Genomic DNA, 25,334 nt, shown 5'->3' on the forward strand with positions numbered 1-25,334 from the left:
CATTTGTCAAATATGAGAAATGACTAACTGTTCAGGTTCCTGATACCTGCTGGAGCTTGCTACTATTTTGGTGAGGTTCACCATTCAGTGAGCAAAAGAAAATGAGTTCAAACTAGGCTTAGTCTCTTGAGCTTAGTTTTCTGTGCTATTTGGAAATAAAGTGCAAGTGTGTTTCGGGGTTTTTATTTTTAATCTTATAAATTTGTATATAGAAGATTATAAAATTGCAAATACAGTAGACCGGTGCTACAAAGTGCAGTCCTTCCTGACATGCTACTGCAGATGCTTAAAGCCAGAGAACAGTTGCAAATAAACCTGATATCAGCTGATCAGCCTGGGAAGCAAAACATGACTAATATAATTTCAATATTAAAATGAAATGTTCTGCACTTACATTAATCTTGCCTCCTGTTAAACTGTAAAGCTCAAGGTTTGGGAGTAAATCATCTTTAAAACCAGCTAACAAGTCTGTGCAGTTAAAGGGAGCCAAGTAGATGAACAGAACTTCCATGCACCAAGCTGAGATCCAGATGGCAAAGAGTATAAATGGGGCTTGTTGGAATTTTGTTAGCCAGAAAACTGTTAAGACGTGGGATGGAGGAAGGTAGTGGGTATCTGTTTTCTGGTTTAAAAAAATCATTCCCTAGGACAGCTGGGAGAAAATGTCCTGCATGAAGAGAAATTGTACTTCCCCTTTTCTGAAATAGTTCTCTCTGGCTATGTCTACACTGCAGGCTTCTTCCGCAAGAACTGTTTTACAAAAGAGTTCTTGTGCAAAAGGTCTTCCACAAGAGTGCATCCACACTGCCATGTGCTTTTGTGGAAGAGATGTGCTTTTGCGCGAGAGCATGCATGGCCCTGTGGACGCTCTCTTGCGCAAGAAACCCCTGTTGGCCATTTTAGCCATAGGGCTTTCTTGTGCAAGAAACCCCTGTTGCCTGTCTACACTGCCTTCTTTTGGAAGAACTCTTGCACAAGAGGGCTTATTCCTTGTGGGGCGAGGAATAACTCTTGAGCAAGAAGCCTTGTTTTCTGATGCTTTACTTTAAATTTACTTGAGCAAGAGTGGGCGTGCAGTGTAGACTCTCTGTAAGTTTTTGCACAAGAACAGCTGTTCTTGCGCAAAAAGCCAGCAGTGTAGACATAGCCTCAGTGTCTAAAATGAACTCAGGTTACCCGACATTCATGAGATGGCTACATAGGGCTTCACATTCGGACTGGAAAGGAAACCCCAGAAGTGCCATTCATGCAGTTTCTGGACAGTTTGCCCCAACTGTTGTCAATTTGCGGATTCCCTAATATCTTCACAAATGCCCCTTGTATGTGCTACTGCCCGTCCCACTCCCGCATGTCTGTCCACACAGAGCACAAATCCTGCAGGAGCTATGCATCCAGTGGTTCCCCTTCAGTGCAGAACAGAAGGAAAGAGCAGGGCCAGTGCTAATAAGGTACGCTTTCCCTGACATTGAAGGGATGAGCACCTGGAGTAGCCCAACCAACTGCCCAATGTAGATGTTTGAAAAAGCTCCCACAAAAGAAGCACTACCATGCAGGATGCTTGCATTTTAAAGGATTACAGTCTGGCTCAGGGTATGCTGGTGGTTCTAATCAATGCACTAATTGGGCAGTTAAGTTTCTTTGGTGATGTCCAAGCCAGACACCAAGGCCCAATGATGCATAACTAGCACCTAGGTTAAAAAAAACACAATAAAAAATTCCCTTTCTGGTTATTTTCTAGGTGAAGGAAAATAGATACAACTTTTTTTAAAAGGCTGTGTGTTTTAGATGTGACTCCCTTATCTTCTGCCCTACCTACTCCTCAAGGGTGGCTAACGTTGGCTGGAATGGAATAGGAAGTGTCTGCTTCCCTTTTGAAACACAACTCTGAGCTTCTCTCATGCAGCATTTTAAAGGTGTGGGGCAGAGTGAGGTGAGAGAAGATGAATAAAACATAAACTTGGGAAACCTATAGCAGGGAATTTCAAAGGTGCCAAAGTGAATTATGTGCCCGAATCCCACTGAAATGGGATAGGATTTGAAAACTTATCTGGTATAGGCTCCTTTGAAATCCCAGCCTACACTGGCTGCTGTCTTTTATTATTGATTGTGAGAAAGCAAGACAGTGAAAATTAAGCATCTCTGTTGGGTCACAAGTAGCTTCTATAAAGGCAGTCAGTCCTGGAACAAACATTGGAAGAGCAGATAACCTCTTAAGAGGCCAGATAACCTGGGATTAAAAATAATAATAAATTGTAAAATGCACGGACTAGAATTAAAATAGGTGAATATATTTGACCTTTTCACTGATTTGAACAAGGAGCGGGATGGTGCTCTATTTTGTAGGCTGTATTGCATAAGCTCCTTTTTATTTTAAATGATGCAAAGATATGAAGAAATAACCTAATATAAGGACAATTAAGTACCTATTGGTATACTTGTTAATGTGGTTGAAGGCACTTGGCAAAGTGTAAGACGATGCCTGTACTGCTTATTCTGTGTAGGTTTTTATACACTTGTCACCATAGTATCCGAGTGCCTTCCATTAGTGCATTAAGCCACTACACTTCTATCACCTGGGCTTCGTCTACACTGCCAGTTTTGCCGGCAGCGAGTATGCAAATGAGGTGCAGATTTGCATATTGCTGTACTCCATTTGCATAATTTATGTACACCGTTTTTGTACAAAGGGTTTTTGCGGAAAAAAAGAGTCCACACTACTTTTTTTCTGCAAAAAATGATGTGCATACATTATGCAAATGAGGCACAGTGATATGCTAATCCCCATCTCATTTGCATACTCACTGCCAGCAAAATTGGCAGTGTAGACGTAGCCATGGTGTTTGCTCTCTCATCCTCTCCCCCAGGGAAAAAGCATATGCAGTGGTGTGACTTATTTGGTAGTTGTGTATATTTTGAAGGTTTTTTAATACAGTATAAATATACTTGTTGCTATAACTTTGTTAGAGAAGTAAAGATCAAAGGAACTCGCCACACAAGGTATGAGCTTTGTATAATGACTCTTAGTCCTTGGAGTATATTCTACAATGTCAGACTAGCTCCTGAGAAAGTGTCTCCTGAACAGTCGAGCTTTACTCATTGTGCCAGAGGAGTTGTGCTGTTTATCGCTATCTTAATCCTGGAGCTTTAGACAATCTGATGGCAGTGTGAATTGACAAGCAGTGACAAGATGTAATTGTCACAAAGTTTTAGAAGCCTCGTGAACCGTGCACATTCCTTCTCTAGTGTAGACCATGTCTATGCCAGAGAATTGTATAACAGATTCCCACTGGTTTTGATGCCTGGAAGCAGAGGGAGCCACAGTCTAGATAAGCCACGCTAGGTTTTACTTCCATGATACTTAAACCTGCTGCTCCGTTGAAGCCCCTACTGCTCTAAATCCTGCCCACAGTACCCAGAATCAGTTAAGACTTGATCCTTCCCCCGTTAAAGTTAATAGGAGAGGATCCATAGAAGAGCAACGAGAATGATTAAAGATCTAGAGAACATGACCTATGAAGGAAGGCTGAAAGAATTGGGTTTGTTTAGTTTAGAAAAGAGAAGACTGAGGGGGGACATGATAGCCGTTTTCAGGTATCTAAAAGGGTGTCATAAGGAGGAGGGAGAAAACTTGTTTATCTTGGTCTCTGAGGATAGAACAAGAAGCAATGGGCTTAAACTGCAGCAAGGGAGGTTTAGGTTGGATATCAGAGAAAAGTTCCTAACTGTCAGGGTAGTTAAACACTGGAATAAATTGCCCAGGGAGGTTGTGGAATCCCCATCTGTGATGGTCTAGACCCGTGGTCCCCAACCCGGTGCCCACAGGCACCATGGCGCCCGCCGGGCCCTTTCCGTGTGCCCGCGGAGCAATCTGGGCTGGCCCCATCCCCGGGCATGCGGCAGGTGCCAGCCCCGGGAACATGGCCGCCCCGGCCCTGGATGCGCCGTGCGTGCAGGTGCCGACCCTGACCTCTGGCCCCGCCGCGCGTGCCCTTGTCGGCCCCGGCCCCGGATGCGCCGTGCATGCAGGTGCCGACCCCGACCTCTGGCCCCGCCGCGCATGCCCTTGCCGGCCCCGGCCCCGGCCCCGGATGCACCGTGCGTGCAGGTGCCGACCCTGACCTCTGGCCCCGCCGCGCATGCCCTTGCCGGCCCCGGCGGCGCTGCGCGTGCTCTTGCCGGCCCTGGCGCTGGCCTTGGCCCCGGCCCTGGTCCCAGCCCCGGGGACACCGTGTGTGCCCGCACCAGCCCCGGCCACGCAGAACCTGGGCATCCCCTGCCCGTGATCACGGCACATGCCGGTGCCGACCTCGGGCGTGCGGCACATGCTTGGCCCCAGCCCCAGTAACGTGGCCTGTGAGCAGCCCCGCTCCCCGTACGTGCAGCGCGTGAGCGGCCCCGCCCCCAGGTGCCCGGCAGCCCCAAAACGTTGGGGACCACTGGTCTAGACAGTATTTGGTCCTGCCATGGGGGCAGGGGACTGGACTTGATGACCTCTCGAGGTCCCTTCCAGTACTAGTATCCTATGATTCTATTGACTTATATGGAACCAGGATAAATCCTCACTCAGTTGAGTATTGGGACTGAAGAGAACCAGAATTGTTTTCTTCTAGGCTGCGCAGTTGGACCGGAGCATGCATAGACACAACTGTTGCTCAGGGAGCTGGATGTGCCTCTCTGGCCCTTATATTTCTCTGCATGTTAAGGGAGAAAGGAAAGGATTGGAGGCCTCATTTAGAAGCAGGCCCTCCATGCCAGCCAAACCTTGAAAATGCTGCTGTGCCCAGCCACACTTGGTGACCCTAGGTAGCCATGGACCACTGCTCTGCATAGGTTCCTGGCATCAGCCCCTTTCCATCTGTGCTTTTTTTTTTTTTTTTTTTTTTTGCAACTGCGGTGGTTTTCCTTTGCTGTGAGACACTGTAGGTATCCTTCAGACCTTTCATGTACACTGCAGTAGAACATCTGGCTGGCCCATGTCAGATGACTTGGGTTCACATGGCTTGGGCTGTGGGGCTATAATATTGAATAGTAGGTTCTAACCCAAGCCTAAACACTTGTAACACTGCAACTTTATAGCTCTGCAGCCTGAGCTGTGTGAGCCTGAGTTAGCTGACATGGGCCAGCACTGGATGTTTTATTGCAGTGTAGACATGCCTTATAATGCCAATGAAGATAAACCTGTCAGATACATCCAGTGACAATGCAGGTAGCTCCACTGCTCACTTATTTCAAATAATTCAGTGGGAGTTGACCTGATTGAGAGAAAAGGAAGAGGCTGTCAGTTTCTTTTAATACTGTACTGACACATTTCTTTGGAAACAATGCGTTCTCTGATTCCATTTGTCCTTATAATTTAGTGCCAGAAGTCAGAACCATCTTGATGAAAAGAAAAGACTGATAATACCACGGTTACAAATGCCAAAACACATTTGTATGCAGAAGTCTAACCCCAAAAAACACAATTTGCAGGGGTATGAGTAAGTTCATCATTAAATCATCTTTGGCTCTTACTCAAATGTGTTTTTGAAAAAGATGCTTCTGTAAGGAAAAATGTGCACATCTAAAAACACTGAAGGTGACTTTCTTGGAAGAACAGCACTTTCCTCACTGAGGAAATACAGTTTCTGAAGGCATCTGATTAATACCAGACCACATGGAATTAGTGAGTGAAATCCAAAAGATGTGCTATTATTTTTACAGCACAATTCACTTACTAATTTATTTGTATATATGTAAGTACTTGGCAGTCTTCTTGGCAAGATAGGGTATGGCATGTGGATTTCTGGATTATATAAATGCCCCTCATTTTCACATCTCAAAATTGGTGTGTTGATGTTCAGTCCATACCAGCAGTGACTCCAGAAATCATGTAGACAGAGTGTCATGATAGAAGAGACATGGCCGAGAGCAAAAGAGAACTGGACACACACATTAGATTTTCTTTAAAAGTATTCTCAGAGCCAGCAGGCTCCCAAGGCTATAATTGTTTGTAGTGCCCTTGACCCCAAGAATCTTTCTTTGCCAATAGAGAGATTAGGTAAAATCTACATGTATTATAAAGAAATGTAGTGGCTCATCTTGCTGCGTTTAGCATGTGCAGATTGTATAAATTTTTGTTCTGAATAAGGATTTTAAGAGGTGGGTAATTCACTAATCGTGTAGTCAATAGAATTTTTATTAACTACACGATTAGTTGATAAGGGAAGAAGTGCTCATTTTCAGCTCGGGCCAGTTCCAGGACCTACCCCTGCTGCAACTCTGCAGTTTAAATGTATTAGGAACTGGGCTGCCTGCCCACCTGGCTCCTACTGCTTTTAAACTGCAGACCTGCAGCAAAAGTAGCTCCTGAGCCAGGCTGCCTGTCAGCTGGAGCAGCCCCTGTCCATGGAGACCCAGCAATGAGCTGGGACTCCCCGCGGGTAGGAGCTGCTGCTGGAGCAAACTCTGCCCGTGGCCAACTCAGGATGTTGTGGACAGGGGCTGTTCCATGGTGAGCCTGGGCCCACTGTGTGCAGAGGCTGTTTTGCGGCAGCCGCCCCTGCCTACCCTTTGACCCTTCGGCCTCCCTCTCCCCCGCTGCCTCTGATAGGTGGTACCACAGAGATGGTGCCGGATAGAACTGGCTTTTAAGCACCAGCTCCTGCTCCCCTCCCCACACACACTTGCTGCCTCTGATAAAGAGGCAGCAAGGTTGGGGGGGGAATGCGAGTAGTCAACTCCAATAGTTGACTACTCGCTTACATCCCTAGTTCTGAAGACTATGGGTGCGTCTAGACTGGCAAGATTTTGAGTAAAGCAGGTGCTTTTGCGCAAAAACTTGCCAGCTGTCTACACTGGCCACTTGGATTTGCCCAAGAGCACTGACTTTGTAATGTACAAAATCAGTGCTTCTTGCGCAAATACTTTCATGCTCCCGCTTGGGAAAAGGCCCTCTTGCGCAAGAATACTTGCTCAAGAGGCTAGTGTAGACAGGGAAGAACTGTTTTGCACAAAAAATCCCCGATGGCTAAAATGGCGATCGGGGCTTTCTTGTGCAAAATCACATCTAGACTGGCCATGTATGCTTTTGCGCAAAAGCACTTTTTGCGCAAAAGCATCCGTGCCAATCGAGACGCGCTTTTGCGGAAATACTTTTAATGGAAAAACCTTTCCATTAAATGTATTTCCGCAAAATCATGCCAGTCTAGACGCAGCCTATCAGTATTAAGACACTGTAAAGCTATCAGTATGCATTTGTTCATATTTTGGAAAATATTGTTTTCATTAGAGTAAACTTATGTAGACATTGTAATATTCCTAGCAAAGAAATTAGTCCTCACATAAACACAATATGAACAAATTTGTGTTGCTGAATAACAGCATTAATGTAACTTGGTTTCTTTAAAAAAAACCATACATATCCTTAAATGTTTTCCCCCTGTGGCTTCATCAAAGTCCACCCCTAAGATTTGCTGAATTCCTTTCTAGCCCTTCAGGCTGGCTGTCCTTATTGCATGAGGTGTTGAAAGGTAACAAGTAGAGTTGGTTGAAATATTTTTTAATCAAAATAATTTTCAATGAAAAAATAACTCTCTAGATAACATGGAAATTTTGCCAGAAAATATTTAGTTTTATCACAATTTTCAAATACTTTTTTGTCCTTTTGAAAATCAAAACCAGATTTTTTTTCTTCTCTCTGTCTCTACCTTCATCCTCTCCCTATCCTTTTTCCTTCTTTCCACTTTCTTTTTTTCCCTTTTACCACTGGCAGTGAACGAAGGGCGTAATTGTTTTTCTTAAATAAAATACACATGCAATTAGTTTTTTACAAAAATGTTTACAGAAAATGCTTCAAATTTTTCAGTCAACTCTGAAAGGCTGCTCTTTTCCCTTGGCCAGAAGGAATTCAGGGAAAATGTTCTCAGAGGGGTAGCCATGTTAGTCTGTAACTTTAAATATGGTGAGTTAGTCCCGTGGTCCCTTAGGACACGTCTACACAGAAGGGTTAAAGCGTAAATAAGGTACTGAGCTACATCAATTGTGTAGCTTAAGTCAAAATAACTTATTTTGGCTTTTGGTGTGGTCTACACAGCAGGAAGTCCAAGAGAGCACACTATTCCTCTGACTTCCCTTACTCCTTGTAAAATGAGGGTTACAGGAGATGGAGTAAGTAATCCTCCAACTCAACATTATGTTGACATTATGTCGAAATAACTTCTTGCTGTGTGGATGCGGATATGTTGTTTCGAAATAATGTCAGTTGTTCCGAAATAGCACTGCAGTGTAGACATAACTTTAGAGACTAACAAATAGGATCACATAGACATCATTACACATGAAACAGAAGTAATAGTAACATAGTCCCTGATCCTGCAAACACATATACTGGCAATTAATCTTGTTTATTGTTAATAGTCTTATTGAAATGAATAGAACTACTCCTAGTAGAGGGAGAATGAAAGATGGGCAGTCTTTGCACAGCCCATGCTGCGTGAAATAGGAAAAGAAGAAAGTAGACCTCATAATTGGTGCAATGTAGTTGTGACAAATATGACAATATCATGGACAACCCTTATTAAATTAACTTAAAAATTACTAACTAAAGCTCTTTAGGCATCCATTGTATTAAATGAAAAAATTATGTACTGTTGTGAAATTGTATAGAATGTATTTAGGAGGAAGACAGGATTAATGCAATCTAAAAAGTATTAGGAACTTCAGACCTGGATTTTTTGGGGGATAGTACATGTGAAAGGGGTTTTCTAGGAAATACTTAGGGAATGCAAATAATCCACCTCTGAATCCATTAAAAAAAAGCTGAGCCATGAGCAGAAAACCATTGTCTATCTGGTTATCTATTTGTGGTCTCTTCAGAGGCCCAAACTGGATAAATGAATGACTCAGAGTCATAATGGTTTTTGTTTTGGGCAAAGTGTATTATGAACTTAAAGCCATATAAAAACCCCTGTAGAGGATTTTGAAGGCCTGCTTCCTGGCCAGAACCCATGTAGATAGGATGTAATCTTTGGTCAGATTATTAGCATGTGTGCGTGTTCATGTGTTGGTTTTAGTATGTGTTTTCTGTCACGTTACCAAAGAATAAAATGGGCTTGGTTTCCAAAAAGCTGTGCGGTGATTTGTAAGTGTGTCAATTACACTGTCTAACATCTCTGAAGAGCAGGCCAAAGAAGCTTGTTTAGGCATCTTTTCTTTTGCTGGGGATATTACAGTCCAATCAAGGAACTGTGAAGCCTGGACACAACCTGGGTCAGAAGACTGAATGGTGCATCTCTACCCAAGTGAGGCCATCACTGGGGAGCGAGAAGAGTGGTTGCCCTGAACTTTGAGAGCCTTGTGAACAGCTCTCATAGTTTCCATGCAATGGTTGAAATATTTAATGTGTTTCTTTAAGCCCATACTCCTAACATCACATGAATATATAAGAATCACAGCTTTCCTTTATTTTAAAAAAAACTATCTGTGATGCTTGTAGAGAAAAGCTTGAAAAAAATGACCTGAGTCCAGACTTACAGGCTCAAAACCAGGAGACAAATAGGAAGCCAAAATGTAGTCTTTTAAAACAAAAAATCTCCATGACTTTAAAGCCAATCTCATAATTTAAGGGGGCTGACTTACATTTTTAAACAATAGATTGCAAAAATTCTTTCATTTTTAACCATCCATAAATGGATGAGATTCTGATATGCTAATGCATGTAGAGTAGCACTTTATTCCACAGTGGATCCATTGACTTTGGTGGGACTGCTTGAGAACTTGGGTACTGTTCAGTCTGAATAAGAGTGTCAAAATTTATTTCATTGCTTGTAATTTAAATGCAGCAGGTTTTTTTTCACAGTAATATGTTGATGTTTACAGCAAATGACTACCCAATTTCAAGAGAACTGTGCACCAGGTATTGTAACCAGATGAAATCAAAAGGTCAGGCTAAGTGAGCTTATGATGTTTTTTGGACAAGAGAATCTCTTATTCATGCATTTGGAAACAGTTTGGGCCAACTGTCTTGAACGTAATGCATAAAGAGAGGAAGCCAGTAAAGGAATTTGATTAGAAGAGTAACATGATCCAAGCAGCAGATGATTTTTTTTCAGCTTTTTGGAAGGTCTTGACAATGAGGTCAGAAAGAGGTTGAAGTAGTCAAAATGAGAGATGGCCAGAGGCATGGACAAGAGTTTCAGTAATAGGAATGGAGAGGGAAGGATACATTTTAGAAGTCTAACAGGAAAAAACTTGGGACCAGATTTATTAGGTAAACTGCTACTTTGTGCTTCTTTAGTGATACAAACTGCGTAAACAGCCTGTTAAGATGGTTTTACACCTTTATGTTGTCAGAGGCACAAAGCAGGTGCTGTTTCGCAGTAAATCTGGCTCTTGGTTCTACTTATATATTTTTTCCTTTGATTTAGAATAATAAAAAGTATGCAGTCACTCACTTCCTGTCTACCATGCGGACCAATATTATTTCTGTTTTCTAATAGCCGTCGATGGACCTAACCTCCATGAATTTATCTAGCTCTTTTTTGACCCCTGTTAAAGTCCTATACTTCAGTTCATCCATGTCTTTTCTAAGACTAAGGCTGCTAGTGCACACTATAATGTAGACATGCTCCAGTGAAACAAATCAGCCATGCAGCTTGTGCTGAGAAATAAAACTGTTCCCGTTATGGAGAGAATTCCCTGCCACTAACCCCTCTCTTATATTAAGGGGCGGCATTACTGCTGTCCAAGCCTGCCTGCAACATTATTTGGGGATTGGGAGGTAGAAGAGGGAGAGGGAAAGGCAGTCTCTCAGTGAAACCATTAAATGTGATTAAAAGGACATAGCAAACAGACATGGGTTGCTTTAAAAAACTTAGTTAAAACCAGTATCAGGCGCGCTACATCTTCACTTATTATTTTTCACTTACTTGGCTTAAAAATAAGTAAATTTAATTTGCCCTCACTTTCCCCTGCCCCCCAGGAAAACAAACAAACAAACATTTTTACTGGGAGAAATTAGCTTTGAGTTTCATCTCAAAAGCAATTTTTTATGGCAGTTATAAACTCCAGAAAATTGCAGCTTATAATGGAAATGTTGGCAGCCCCTGAACAGCTCCGCTGTAATGCAGTATGAAGCTTTAAGTTTTTCCATTTTTTAGACTTCAGAATAAAACTAAATTATAATACTGTCCCTGCAGGCATTTAATCCCCCCCGCCCAGTAAATTTTGCTGGATGTGTCTAGTGTTTTCTGACTTACATTGCCATTGGACCTTTTCTATAGACAAGGCAGTTAGTCGTGTTCCGTTAATAGCTCTCCTGAAAGAGCTCATGCAAAGCATTCTTCGTCTGAGAGAAAGGCAACCATACTAATCAGGGAGATGTTACTAAACATGGGAGAAGTCTACACCAAATAAGTCTAGAGCTCACTGCATTATGTGACTGGTGAAACCCATACAATGACGAAGGCTGTGATTGCTTTGTGCTTGAGAATTTAAGCATTCTTGCAAACTCCATACCACACTTCTTACCCACTTACATACCAGCTAACAGAGAATACCATCTGCATGTTTTGTTAGTCTTTAAAGTGCTATCATACTATTTGTTGTTTTTTAAGTTTATTAGAGAATACAATGGCACTTTCCCCAGAGACCATACTGGTAGCTTTAAGAGAGAGTGTGTCTTGGTAATGCAGATCTTCCTTTCCCAAGTCAGAAGAAATAGAGCAGCAATATGATTAAATGGGCTCATCTTGTTTTATGCTACAGGATTCCAACCAGGAGTAATTTTGTTGTGAAGTGGATGTAAAAGCAAAGAAGTCCGAAAAGTTTGTTCTAGAAGTCTTCCTGGAGTCATTTTTCATACTGGGGTAGGTTGAGGAAGCCAAAGCTCAACATGTGGGTTGTTTATAGCCATTTTGTAAGTGATAGCATTGCAAATGATTTGTTTAGCTGCTACACTCCTTAGGGCAAGAGTTGCAATGCCATTCAGTTGATCTATTGTGTTCCTCACCGAGGTGACAGAAGCCAGAAAGAGAGAATGTTGCAGTGGTTTGAACTCTAGCTTGGGAGGCAGTATCAACTCATTTCCTCATTCCAGATCTGACACAGCTACCGTCTTGTTTTAAATCACTTCTCTGCCTTGTTTTCCCATTTGGAAAGTCCTCTAAAGTTGAAAAGTTTTATTATTTTCACAACCATTTTCACATCTAAGATGTTTTCTGGCTTGGATAAAAGAGCTCTGTGGTTTTGTGTTTTCTTAGCTGTTAAAATTCTGTTATTGGGAGAAGATTCTGCCACCTTTATCTTTATTGAGTAACAGCTTTCTCTCTTGAATAGCAGTCCTACTGAAATCTATGGCAGATAGTTTCAGAAAAAGTTGCTATTCCTTGTGATTAAGAGTAGCAGAACCTGGCTTTCAAAGAGATAGCTAATTGTATTGAAATCTTCAATAAATGACAAACCCAACATGTCCTTCCTTTGGGCTATTGTTAAAAAACTTCAAACTTTTTTTAAGAGTTTTGGAAGTTTTTATTACATGACAGTTGTCCGGCTCAGGCACCAAAGCTAATAATCTAATTCTTATTGTGATAAGAAAAATATTAGTTCACCTGCCAAAACGATTATTCACCTAGACATTTAGTATTCATAGTTAATACAGATAAGACACGTATATAAAGATATTTGAAGCCAGAATTTCAGAATCTTTGGCTGTGCACACAGTAATCAGGAGCGTACTCACCTGCATGTAGGGACCACAACATAGAATGTGCTATTTTATGTAGTTCTGGTTGGAATTTCATCCTTATGCAGAGGACAAGTACAAGACATATGCATCCATTAACTTTCACTCCAGACCTCAAAAAATGACTTCTTTGGGATTTAAGAAGGTCCAGAGCTTGTGCTGGTCCTTGGCATACTGGTGAATTTTATCCTTCATGCTTGCAAATAGGTGCACTTCTTTCAGGCACAGTTAAGAAATCTCTACTGCAGGGGTGGAAAATAATTTTTTGCTGGGGGCCACTTCAGAAACTTTTGAAGTGGCCCTGGGCTGCACCAGAAGGGTAAGACCGGGATACTTCCCTGCTACTACTCCCACAGACCATGATTGGTCTGGGGTTGGGGGAGCGCCTTTGCCCCTTGCAGAGGTTCCCTTTAGAAGCTCATGCTCCTGGCGGTGGGAGGAGACTTCGCTCACTTCCCCTTCTTTTCCCAGGCCAATCAGGGTTTGGAGGCAGGTGAGCGCACTAAGGGTATGTCTACACTGAAAAGTTAGTTCGAAGTAATGGACGTTAGTTCGAACTAACTTTCCTAGGCGCTACACTAGCGCTCCGCTAGTTCGAATTTGAATCGAACTAGCGGAGCGCTTAGTTCGAACTAGGTAAACCTCATTTTACGAGGATTAAGCCTAGTTCGAACTAGCTAGTTCGAATTAAGGGGTGTGTAGCCCCTTAATTCGAACTAGTGGGAGGCTAGCCCTCCCCAGGTTTCCCTGGTGGCCACTCTGGCCAACACCAGGGAAACTCTATGCCCCCCTCCCGGCCCCGGAGCCCTTAAAGGGGCACGGGCTGGCTATGGTGCCCGTGCCAGGTGCAAGCCTGCCAGCACCCAGCCAGCAGACCCTGCACCTGGCACGGCACAGAGCCACCCACCCGATGTCCCCCAGCCCACCCCCTCTTCCCGGGACCAGGCTGGCGGCTCCCGGGAGCTTGCCCTGGACCGCAAGAGGCGGGCACCTTCCTGGGCTAGTGCGATCCTGGGCTCGTCCACGATCTCCACACTAGGCACAGGAAAGTGGCCGTCTAGGGCAGGAGAGCTGCCAGCCTGGCCACCCAAGAGCAGGTGTGCATGAAAATCAAGGGGGTCCACTGAGACCCCCGACCCTGAGCCCTGAGCTTACAATGGCCGTCCTGGGTCAGACCTAAGGTCCATCTAGCCCAGTAGCCTGTCTGCCGACAGCGGCCAACCCTAGGGTCCCTGGAGGGGATGGACCGAAGACAGTGACCAAGCCATTTGTCTCGTGCCATCCTTCTCCAGCCTTCCACAAACTTTGGGCTGGGACACCACTCCTACCCCCTGGCTATGACTACTCCATGGACCCAACCTCCATGACTTGATCTCACTTCACTTTAAACTCTGTTCTAGTTGTAGCCTTCACAGCCTCCTGCAGCAAGGAGTTCCGCAGGTTAACTATTTGCTTTGTGAAGAACAACTTTCTCTTACTAGTTTGAAGCCTGCTACCCATTCCTTTCCTTTGGTGTCCTCTAGTCCTTCTTTATGGGAACTCATGAAGAATTTTTCTGAATGCACCCTCTCCACCCAACCCCTGCTTTTAGAGACCTCTATTCTGTCCCCCCTCCATCTCCTCTTTTCTAAGCTGAACAGTTCCAGTCTCTGTAGCCTCTCTTCATCTGGGACCTGTTCCCAACCCCTGATCATGTTAGTTGCCCTCCCCTCTGCCAGCCTCTCTCTTCCCCTCTCCCACCTCCTTTTCCCAGTCTCCCCCAGTTTTGTTCAATAAAGACAGATTCCATTTTGGAAGACACGTAATCTTTATTTTGTACATCAAGAAAAGGGGCTAGGGAAGGGTAAGTGGAAGGAGGTGAGGGAGGAATGGGGTACGCGCCCCCGATGGAGAGGACTGGGCTGGCTCTGCGGGCTTCTGGGGGTGGAAGCTCTCCTGCAGCCCCCCAATTGCCCCCTCTCCCCAGATGGCAGCCTGCGGCAAGTGCAGCCGGGCTGATGGCCGAGTGGTGTGATGTGCCCAGTGTGGGTACTCCGGGCACTCCAAGCCAGGACTGCTTTGCAAGTGGGGCACCCCTTAGAATTGTCTGTCCGGGGTGGGGTTCGGGACCCTTTAAGCGCAGCCCTCGGCTAGCCTGAGACAGCAGCTCCACGCTCTAAGTCCTCCTCTGATGCCCTGCCGGCACTGCTTCCGGCCATCCTTAAGCCCTGTTCAGAGTCCACTCAATGTGGACTTGCTAGTTCGAATTAGCAAAACGCTAATTCGAACTAGTTTTTAGTTCTAGACGCGTTAGTTCGAATTAGCTTAGTTCGAATTAACTAATTCGAACTAAGTTAGTTCGAACTAGCGCTGTAGTGTAGACGTACCCACCGTCTCCTCCCACCCTCCCAGGAGCGGGTGGCACTTTTAAGCACCACACACTCCTTGAAAGGCGGGGACAGGGCGGAGAAAACTTCATGCACTTGCTCCGTCCCCCCAGGCCCTGATTGGCTGAGTGGTGGTGGAGCGGCAGGGCCTCCGTGGGCTGGATTAATTATCTTGTTAGGCTGGTTCCAGTCCGTGGAGGTCCTTTTGCCCACCCCTGCTCTACTGGAAACGTATTCCTTCAAATTGTGTGCTTTATGGATTTCTTTGTAAATAGTGGAAATTAATATTTATCTATTTGAGGTATTTATATGGCTCCCCTTTACAACAGCATCTGAGTATTTTAAAATGTGTTACTGTATTTATCCCCAATTTCCATAGGGGAAACTGAGGTACAGAGAGACTAAGAGCATGTCTGTTCTACGTGGAAAATTGACATTGCCACGGTCAATCTTCCAGCATTCAAATTAGTGGGTCTAGTGAAGACCCACTAATTTGAACTGAAAAGGAGCTCTCGTTGGAGCCAGTAGTCCTGCTCCAGACGGGGAGTGAGGGAAGTCGACAGGAGCATTGACAAAGAGAAACTGTACCTGGTCTCCTGAGTCCAGGGTTAGCACCTTCACCACACTACCATGAAAATGTTTTATTTTACTAGAATTACTGTAAACATGGAAAATTTTAAAATTAGTTGAAATATTTAGAATCCTAAAAGCAGAAAAGCACGTCTCAAGTGACCAAACAGGGTCCCAGTTATCCATTTCGTAATAGTTTATTTTCCTCTAAAATATGGAAAATGCAAGTAAGACACTTCTGTTGAGACTTCTATTTTATTTACAGAGAAACCCTTTGAGAAATGTTTAACAACAACTCTTAAAAAACCCAAAACTCAATAGTTAAAAACAGAAGTCTAGCATGGTAATATTATTTTCAGGAGCATAAGATATTAATAGAGAAAGCTTTATTTTCATAGCAAAGCAAAAAGAACACTACTCAAAAGCGTTTATTTCTTAATGTTCATCTAAAGTTTCAAAGTTAGTCAAATTTTCCAAATTAGAATGATGCATTACTTCATGTTTCCCTAGTTTTCAGTCACTCATTGTATATATCATTGGATTATAAAATCAAATGCTCTGAATTCAGTGTCAGTTGAGTATATCAGATAAATACTAGTGCTTAAATGTGTTCTGAAGTATGGAGGAGAGAATAAAATAATAGTTTAAACTGCTTTTTAATTTTGAAGATCCCTCTACTTCAGCTAATGTGCAATTGTAGATAAAAGGGAATATGCAAAACTGGATTATTAATATTATGTATTAATTATATTCTGGTAATGCCAAAGTACCCAACCACGATCAGGTCCTGTTGTACTGGAAACTACAAACACACAAGAAAGAGTGTGTTCCTGCACTGAGAAATTATAATCTAAATAATGAAGGAGTTCCTGTTATCCCCAGAGATGTGAAACAGACACAAAGATTCAGTGACTTGCCAAAGGCCACACAGGAAGTATAATGACAGACTGATGCCTTAAACATTGTCCTTTTTGGCATGTTGTTACCTGAATGATTTTTTTTAAATGTTTACTGTTAGCACCAATCCGGCTTCAGTTTTGGATTCCCTTGCATCCGGTTGCTTGCCATTAAAATCCAGTTAATTCTCATGAACATATTCAGGTCTCAGTGGTGATACTCTGAAAGATCAACTTTTGACTTTAAACTATGTGTATTTGATATGAAATATGAGAGACAATAAATAATATGGAACCCCACTATGCTGTTTCTACAAGCTCTCTTCTGGCAATAGCTGCCCGCTGAGCTTTTTGTTTTTGAAGATTTCTAGGTTTATATTACAGAAGGCCCAAGCTGTGATAAAGGTGTAAAACACATGAGTGCTGGTAAAAGACTGAACTTTTATTTCCTGGACTGTGGCACATGGGTCAGGATGCAGTAGCCACTCACACTCGTGGCCTCTCTCTGATGTATTAGGTTCATGTTACTTTAGGGTTTGCAGGGTTGGTGAGCGGGGAAAGGGATAGGCTAATTTTTGTGTGTCAGACAATTTTTCACAGGCTTCTTCCTAAGACAGTAATACATATTTTGTTATTAAGTCAGTCAGGAGCAGATAAATCAGACTAGTTTAGTTCTGTTGTTTTTCTCTTCTTGGTTTATAAAAAGTTAGTGTGAACAACTTCAATGCTTTCTACTGTTTTGGTTTTACATTTTATAGTGCTTGTATGATCTCAGTGAGGGAGCACATTTATTGTGCATGTCATTCAGTTTAGATTCTACTGTAGCACATGATTACAGCAACTTAGAGGAAAAAACTGGAAAATAAGTCCCTGATGTAAAACTGGTAACTGAGCCAAAACAGTAGTGCCAGTTATGATTTCAGCGCCTTACACACATTGATTTATGAATTCACTATAAATATAGTTAACAATATATTAGGGCAATTGAGCATATTCATCAATTTCCTCTAAAAGCCCAACTTAACGTTCTTTTGGAGCCATTTTTTCTTGTCCTTTTAATATTTTAAGGAGATGTGTTATAGATTGTAATTCTAGCAGGAGGGGAAGGGAAACACAAGAGAGAGTCCATGTGCGTGTTTCATTCATTCAGGCATCTTCTCAGCCTCAATTTATCTACAACTGTTTGCATTTTGTTTCCCAGTTGCAGAAATTCAAGTTTCTAGAGGCATAGCAGGTTGGAAGGTAAAGGGGAGCAAGCAGAAACCAGATTACTATCAGGGTAAACCTATTGCCCAACTTCCAAACCCCATGACTAGGTCCTCGTTCTGATCTCTCATCTGGATTTCACTTCATGACTCAGAAAAGGCATGCCTATAACCCTAGAAATAACATTTAACTCCCTCCACTGGCCAGGGGAGACACTCCTTAAGTAAACTATTGCAGCCTACAAATCCAGAAGATTCACCTAGCCTTTGGGATAACACTTATTGCTCTGATTTTGGCCAGCGACAAAGTAATTACACCCACAGTCAACTTGCTGGACTGGGGTTCTGTAGATCACCCTCAACTATCAAACCCACAAGCCTCTCCCCTTTATATAACATCCATATGAAGTGATTGGAAATGTTGGGGAGACAACGTGGGATGAGATGGCACCAGCATACAGCCAACCCCCAAATGTTCCTTTGGGTACCTGGTAGCACTAAAGCAAGTGTTGTCTGAGGATTGCAGCAAGAGACTGGGCATCAGGACTGAATGTCAATATTTTGGAGCCCATGGGAGTGAGCCTCCCAGCCTAGGACTACAGATTGGAGTAGCAGGGTTTGCATTAGTGCTCTAAAAATAGCTTTGTAGACAGTGCTTTGAAGTTGTGGCTCAAGCATGGGTGGTGGGGTGCTTATAAAGCTCTGTCTGTGCAGCTATTTTAGAATGCTAGTGAGAGGCCCATGACATTCAGTCTAGGAGGCTCACTCCCGCAGGGCTCCCTTTCTCACTCACTCAGGAACCTCAGTCAAGTCCTTTAGTTGCTCATTGCCACTGGTTAGTAGTATACTTATTACTCAAGAGTGTTGTGATGTGCCTTGAGCGATTTGGATGCAATACACTTTTGAAGGTCAAATTAATAATACCACATTTTGTTCATGACTACCAGGTCAGGTACTTCAATCCTGTCCCATTTCTATTTTTAAAAAACTATTTTTGTAAATATAGTAGTTTTTTGTAAATATAGCTCCAGGTAGATCACCCAAAGCACATTTACTCCTTTACAATTAGGTCATTTTTCTGGATAATTTGTTCTGTGTTTTCACAGTGCCTAGCAAAATGGTGTCCTGGTCCGTGGCTGAAGCTCCTGGCTTTATGGTAATGCAAAGAAATAAGTTGCAAGATTCTCTTTAACAGACCAGTATAAAATAATTGCCCATAGGGACATTTCTTCCAATCCCTGTGACATTAGGGTTTGGTATCTGCTGTAAAGTATGAGTTTACATCCTTTTTATATAAATGTGGTTGCTGTTATTATCCATAAGTGCATAATCCATTTTTAATCCTGCTTAAATTCAGTGATCCCTCCTCAAACACAAACTACAGTAAAACTCCATTGGTCCGGCATCCAATGCTCCGACACTCCTGATGGTCCGGCACCATCGGGAACCTGAAAGCAGCCAGACAATTGGAGCTGCTCTGTGCCCGGCTTCCCCAATTCAGCCGCTCCTGAAACTGACCAGCGGCTGATTCCAGGAAGCCCGGGGCAGAGCAGCTCTGCCCCGGGCTTCCTGGAGTCAGCCGCTGATCAGTTTCAGCGGCGGCTGACTGGAGGACGCCTGGAGCAGAGCAGCTGGGGTGCTGCCGGGTTGGTCTCTTAGCGCCAAGGGGTGGCGCTACCGGACCAACCCAGCAGCACCCCAGCTGCTCTGCTGCAGCGGCTGAATCGGGGAAGCCTGGGGCAGAGCCAGACTATCGGAAGGGGGGGCTATGAGGGGTCTGGGGTGGCATCCCCCCCTCCACCCCATCCCAGACCCCTCAAAGACCCCCCTTCCAATTTTCCGGCATATCTGATAATCCGGCACCCCCTGGGTCCTAAAGGTGCCGGATTATTGGAAGTTTACTGTACTTCTTTTCTTTCTAAATCAGCTATTTATCTTCTTACATGTGATAGTGTCTGTACCTGCCCTCTCTGGCGGTATTGTCGTTCGGACGCCTTCTTTGGCAGCCGCTTGGACGATCCTCCCGCCTCGGCTGCAGCACCTCCACCAAGGCCGCGGGGGTGGGGGAAAGGCGGGCCCGGACCCACCCTCACTCACGGGCCCCAGCCCAGAGCCCTAAGGACACGGATTGGTCTGGATCTGGTCTGGCTGACTGGACATCCTGCCGTAACTCGTCAGCACACCAACCCTAATGGGTTCTGCCCTGGGCTGCTTCCTTTCCCCGCCCACGGCTTCTCGCCGCTGTCAGGTTCACCTTTCCTTTGGCGGACAGACTGCCGACGCACAAAAAGGGGGCGGCGGGCCGGAATCACCGGCCTCTTAGCGCCCTCTCTACCCCCCAGCAGACCTCCTGGTGCTCCCCAGCTTTTAAACGCCGCGCCGCTTCCGTCCTACCTGACGTCACGGGGGTGGAGCTGTCGCATCTCCACGCCAGCTCCCCTCCCCCTTGCGGGTTGCCAAGGCGCTCCGGCTTCCTCGCGCTTGCCGGCGCCCCACTGTGCTGAGCTCACGGGGTGGGGGAATGCCTCTGAGCCGTCCCCGCTCCTGTCTCCGTGCTCCCAGCCCGCCGCCTGTGGGTTGGCCGGCTCGGCTAGCCGTTGTGAGGCACGGGAGCACGCCGTGCACCACCGGGCTTCCTCCACCCTGGTGCTGAGCAAAGCCTGCTCGGCGGGGGTCGCTGTGTGGGGCGATGGTGCCCCGTCACAGTGTCACTGTGCCCCACCTAAGCTCTGCCAATGATACCAGTCCAGATGTCCCCAAATCATCTTCACACTTTCTCCAATACTTCTCCGTATGGATTTCCTTAGACGCGGTTATTTTGAAAGAAACCCCTTCTTTCGAAATAACCCTTACTCCTTAAAAATGAGGTTTAATGGTTATTTCAAAAGGGGTTTCTTTCAAAATAATCGCATCTACACGGCGTTTTTTATCTCGAAATAGGGTATTTCGAAATAGCGTCCGGACGCAATTATGCAAATGAAGCCCGGGAATTTCAAATCCGCATTTCATTTGCAATTTTGCTCGGCTGCATTTGCGTTCCTCTCTCCAAAGAGGAACGCAGTGTAGACATATGCTAAGTGTGAGATCACCATGACCCCAATAAAATTAATGGTGGCAAGTATAAAGAGGAAAAACGTCTTTTTCCAGCATTTAGTAAAAACTTGAATGTGGGGGGTGGGAAAGGAGATATAAAAGTTGATTATGACACAAAGACTAAGCCCTGCATGATGGAGAAGATAGCAGAATTATTAGCCACACCAGAGAGGTAATGGAGGGAATTTAAGAGGAAAGGAAAGGAGCTGGTTTTTTCACTATGTTGAGTATGAACTGGAGCAAAGAAATCCAAGATGAGATGTTGCAAAGACAGGGATGATTGGGCAGGAAATTTCATTTGGCTGCCACAGCAGCTGAAGTCATGAGTGTATGTGTCACCCATGAATAGAGAACCAGGAGACAACAGGGGAGGATCAGAGATAGATCTCTGATTGAGACCCACAGAGCAAGAGGAGCTGAGGGAAGACTGATGAAGCAGCTATCTGATTGTTGGTTGGAATGCTCTTGTGATATTTCGTAGGACTTTGCTCCCTTACCTCTTATCCTGCTGTGGCACATAAATGTCTAAATAGTCGGTGCTGACTGGTTTCTTGTTATTTGGTTTCCCAGTTGTGTCTGAAAAGTTGTGAATTTACATATTTTAATGAAACGTCAAGAATGAGATTGAGGAACATTCTTTTGGAAGAGCTGAACCTGTGCAGTCAGTAAAACGTGTGTGAACGCCTTGGCTGGATAGGTAGCAGAATCCTCATGTATATTTTCCTGAAGTATCAGCAATATGCTGTAGACAAAATGAACTTGTGTTGCCCTTAGAAATAGTTGATTGCACACACCATTTTCCTACCCCTCCAGGCTTTTATCAGTTCCATACACACTTTTTAAAAACCTTAATAAAACTTGCCCTGTATCAGTGGCTACTTGGTGGGACAAGGAAAAAAAATCTAACACTCTACTGCAGGAAATGAATGTGTAATGATTTCACATCTGTTAAATTGAGGTCTGCTTGTTCTGAAGGTCAGTAGCACTCTCAGCATTATTCTGACAAATAGAACAGCAATGGAAATCAGATTGTGCATTCGCTAATGACTCCTGTTTTTAAAACCAGACGGACAAGTAAGTAGTGCAGATTACACAATAGCTTCTGTTGTGTGGGTTCTCATAAAGCTAAGGATAAATTAACCAAAAAACAACTCTACGAGAGAGAATGAGGAAGGGTCACCATAGAGCTAATGCATATGTTCTAGCATTGCATCCTGGGAGACCAAAAAGTATACATGTCCAGATTTGCTAAATATGTAACTATATGATCTCTTAGGCCTGTAGGGTAAATAAACAAAGAATGACAAATAAGATTGATTTTTATATTCAGCTGGGGTCGAGTTGCATGGCAGACAGGGAATCTAGCACTATTTCACTTGCATATGGCAGCTAGATTTCTCTGTTTAAAAAATACCATGTTCATGCTGACCTACATTTAGATAAATGGCGACTTCAGCTGCAAAAAACGACAGGCTGCCCAGCCCTGGCTATTATCCTTGTAACATGATAGTGTGCCTCTGAATTTTTACTGGCAGCGCTGACACCCAGACTCAGGGGTTTTTTCGAAAAAAGTAGCCTTTTTTCGAAAAAACTTCACCTGCGTCTAGACTGCAGCCGCATTCTTTCGAAATTAAATCGAAAGAACGCGGCTTTTCTTTCGACAGCGGTAAACCTCATTGCACGAGGAAGAACGCCTTTTTCGACGGAGATCCGTCGAAAATAAGTGAGTGTGGATGTGGGGAGGCCATTTTTTCGAAACTAATGGCCTCCAGGAAGAAGCCCTAGTGGACAATCTGGGGCACGGCTTGCATGTCTCTGGTTCAGGTCTGCAGCCATTTCTTAAAGGGACAGGCACCCTCACAGCCACTTGTGGCAGCAAAGCAGCCGGAGCACACGGCTGGTTAAGTGCAGCATGTCCCAGGCCCAAGACCCTCCTGGCCCTTCTAGAGAGCCTTCTGGGGACCCAACCAGGGGCTCCAAATGCCGGGCACCGTCATGGTCTGGGCCAGAGATCAAGACCCTTCTCGAGCTCTGGGGAGAGGAGGAGGCCTTACAAGCCCTAAAAAGCAGGCGGTGAAATGCAGACATTTATGGCCACATGGCAGAGGCCCTGGCCCAGAAAGGACACTACCCCCGCACCCAGGACCAGGTACACTCCAAAGTGAAGGAGCTGCGCCAAGGATATGTGAAGGCCAGGGAGGATAGCTCCCGTTCTGGGGCAACCCTCCACTCCTGCCCTTACTATAGTGAACTGGACCAGATCCTGGGTGTTGGTGGTGAAGCACGCACACCACGGCGTCTCGTGCAGTCAGGCTTGGTGGACCCTGTGGTGGACGCGCCAGAGCAGGACCCAGAGCAGTCAGGAGACGGGGACATGGTGCCAGAGGAGGACAGTGAGGAGACGGCGACCCTCACCCTGGAGCCAGTCACACAGACCCCAGAGGCCTCCCAGGTGTCATCTGACGCAGGAGATGAAGCAGCAGATGAGTGCAGTGAGGTTGTGTAACACCCGGGGGGGGGGGGGGGGAGGAGGTAGGTGGGTGCACAGTGGGTGATGCACAAGGGAAACCTGTCATGCTCAGGCTGATGCCCAGGTCACACACACTGTTACCTTCAGAATGTCTGATTCCCCTGTCTCAAGGAGAGGGCATGCCCTTTTGGACAGCTGTTGCACACATGACTGATTGTGATAGAATGTAGCCGTGTTACTCTGATCTGAGGAAGTGGGTCTGGCCCACAAAAGCTCATCCCCTAATAAACCATCCCGTTAGTATTTTAAGTGCTACAGAGTCCAGTTTTTTAGGACTGGTTGTGTCTTCCTCTTTTCCTCCACAGCCGGACCAGCCGTGCAAGAGGGCCGCAGCACCCCAGCCCCACCTCCATCTCGGGGACATGGGAGCCGCAGACACAGGCGTGTGTATGCGGACATCCTGAGGCAGCATGTGGAGGCCGTGCAGGAGCTCAACACCATCCTGTGAGAGAGGGCGGAGGGTGCTGTTTTTGAAAAAGCCCTGTTTGCATTCATTAATGCCTTTTTTCAAAAGAGCACTTTTGAAAAAGGCATTTTTCCTCGTAAAATAAGGTTTACTGCAGTCGAAAAAACTGCCACATTCTTTCGATTTCATTTTGAAAGAACACGGCAGCAGTCTAGACACAGGGGAAGTTTTTTCAAAAAAAGGCCATTTTTTTTCAAAAAACCCCTGTAGTCTAGACACACCCATAGTATGTTTACTATCATCAATGGTACAACTGAGAAAAACAGAATATAGGACTTGAAGCAGATGTAAACCAGTGTGGAGTACTTTTGTAAATCCCATTTTGATTTTTAGCTCTTCCAGTCCTCTTTTCCTTAACATCTGCTTCTCTTTCAAATCCTTCATCAAGACCCACTTCTGTGATTCCAAAAGAAATCAGCCACCCAATCGTGGTTATGGTAATGAGTGACAATGAGGTAAATGTGTTATCATGTTACAGTTATCTCACTTGTCTTGTTTCAGATTGGATTATGAACACTTCAGGACAAAGGCCATGTCTTCAGGATTTGTATGCTTTGTAGCCTAAGAAGGCTGATCAGCTGAACTGAAGGCATTTTAAAGTTTGCACAATAAAATACCGTAAATTAGTGAATATAACCTGCGTCCATTTATAACACTTGTGTATTACCTGCGGTTTTTCTATCACGTGTAAAAAAAATTAGATTACCCGCAGACATATATAACCCACAGAGACTTCTGCTGCCTTCATAAAAGGTGGTCTTTGATGCCGCAGTGGGAGATGTGGCGGCAGCAGAAGTGCTGCTGCTTGGGCCGGTGCAGCAGCCCCGGGCACTTGCTCAGCAGCACCGAGGTGAGGAGGTACCACCCAGCATAGAGAGCAGACACAGGGCAACGGCCATCCTGCTGCCAGTGAGCCAGCCGGCCTGTGGGAGGGAAGCTGCGCTCGCACCCAGGCCCACCCTGCGCAGCCGCAGCCAGGCGCCATCCACCCTCCTCCGGGCAGGGGCTAGTGATCTTTGTCTCTTACATCGAGCCGTAGGGACTTCAAAATAGTTGTGTGTAGTTAGTGTTAAGTAGTTAAGTGTAATTAGCAGTTAAGAGTTCCAGTGGGGAGTTTGCCCCAGATGGGGAATGTTCCAGTCTCTAGAGCAGGGGTGGACAAAAGGCTCCTCTGTGGGCCAGATCCAGCCCGAAAAGCGGGTTGATCCGGCCTGCAGAGGCTATGCCGCTTTCTCACCCCCAGGCCAATTAGGGTATAGGTGTGGCGGGGGGAAGTGCATGAAGTTTCCTCTGCCCTGCCAGGAGCGCACAGCAGGGTACGAAGAGACTTTGCGCACTCTGCCACCCCCAAGCCCTGATTGGCCTGGGGGCGGGGAGAGTATGCAAAGTTTCCTCCACCTTACCCCCACCCTGCAAGTGCCACACGCTCCTGACAGGGTGGAAGGAGACTTCATGCGCTCCCCCCACCCCAAGCCCTGATTGGCCTGGGG

The 25,334-nt window shown here is 45.0% G+C and overlaps 1 protein-coding gene across 4 annotated transcripts in view; it reads left to right on the forward strand.

The window, feature by feature from the left end:
• LYPLAL1 (lysophospholipase like 1) overlaps window positions 1-24,492 on the forward strand; it is a 90,860-nt gene extending 66,368 nt beyond the window's left edge. Inside the window, exons 4-5 of one of the 4 annotated variants that reach the window (XM_089777452.1) lie at window positions 23,684-23,822; window positions 24,346-24,489. In XM_089777452.1, the coding sequence (XP_089633578.1) occupies window positions 23,684-23,822; window positions 24,346-24,409 (203 nt within the window). In that variant the 3' untranslated portion in view covers window positions 24,410-24,489. Of the gene's footprint in view, window positions 1-11,742; window positions 12,685-23,683; window positions 23,840-24,345 lie in introns of those variants that run through there. The other 3 variants (XM_089777455.1, XM_089777454.1, XM_089777456.1) reach the window with 3 other exon arrangements.
• The last annotated feature ends 842 nt before the right edge of the window (window positions 24,493-25,334 follow it).

The sequence above is a fragment of the Pelodiscus sinensis genome, chromosome 3, assembly GCF_052426305.1.
Source record: "Pelodiscus sinensis isolate ZL-2025 chromosome 3, ASM5242630v1, whole genome shotgun sequence".
NCBI classification, from domain to species: Eukaryota; Metazoa; Chordata; order Testudines; family Trionychidae; genus Pelodiscus; species Pelodiscus sinensis.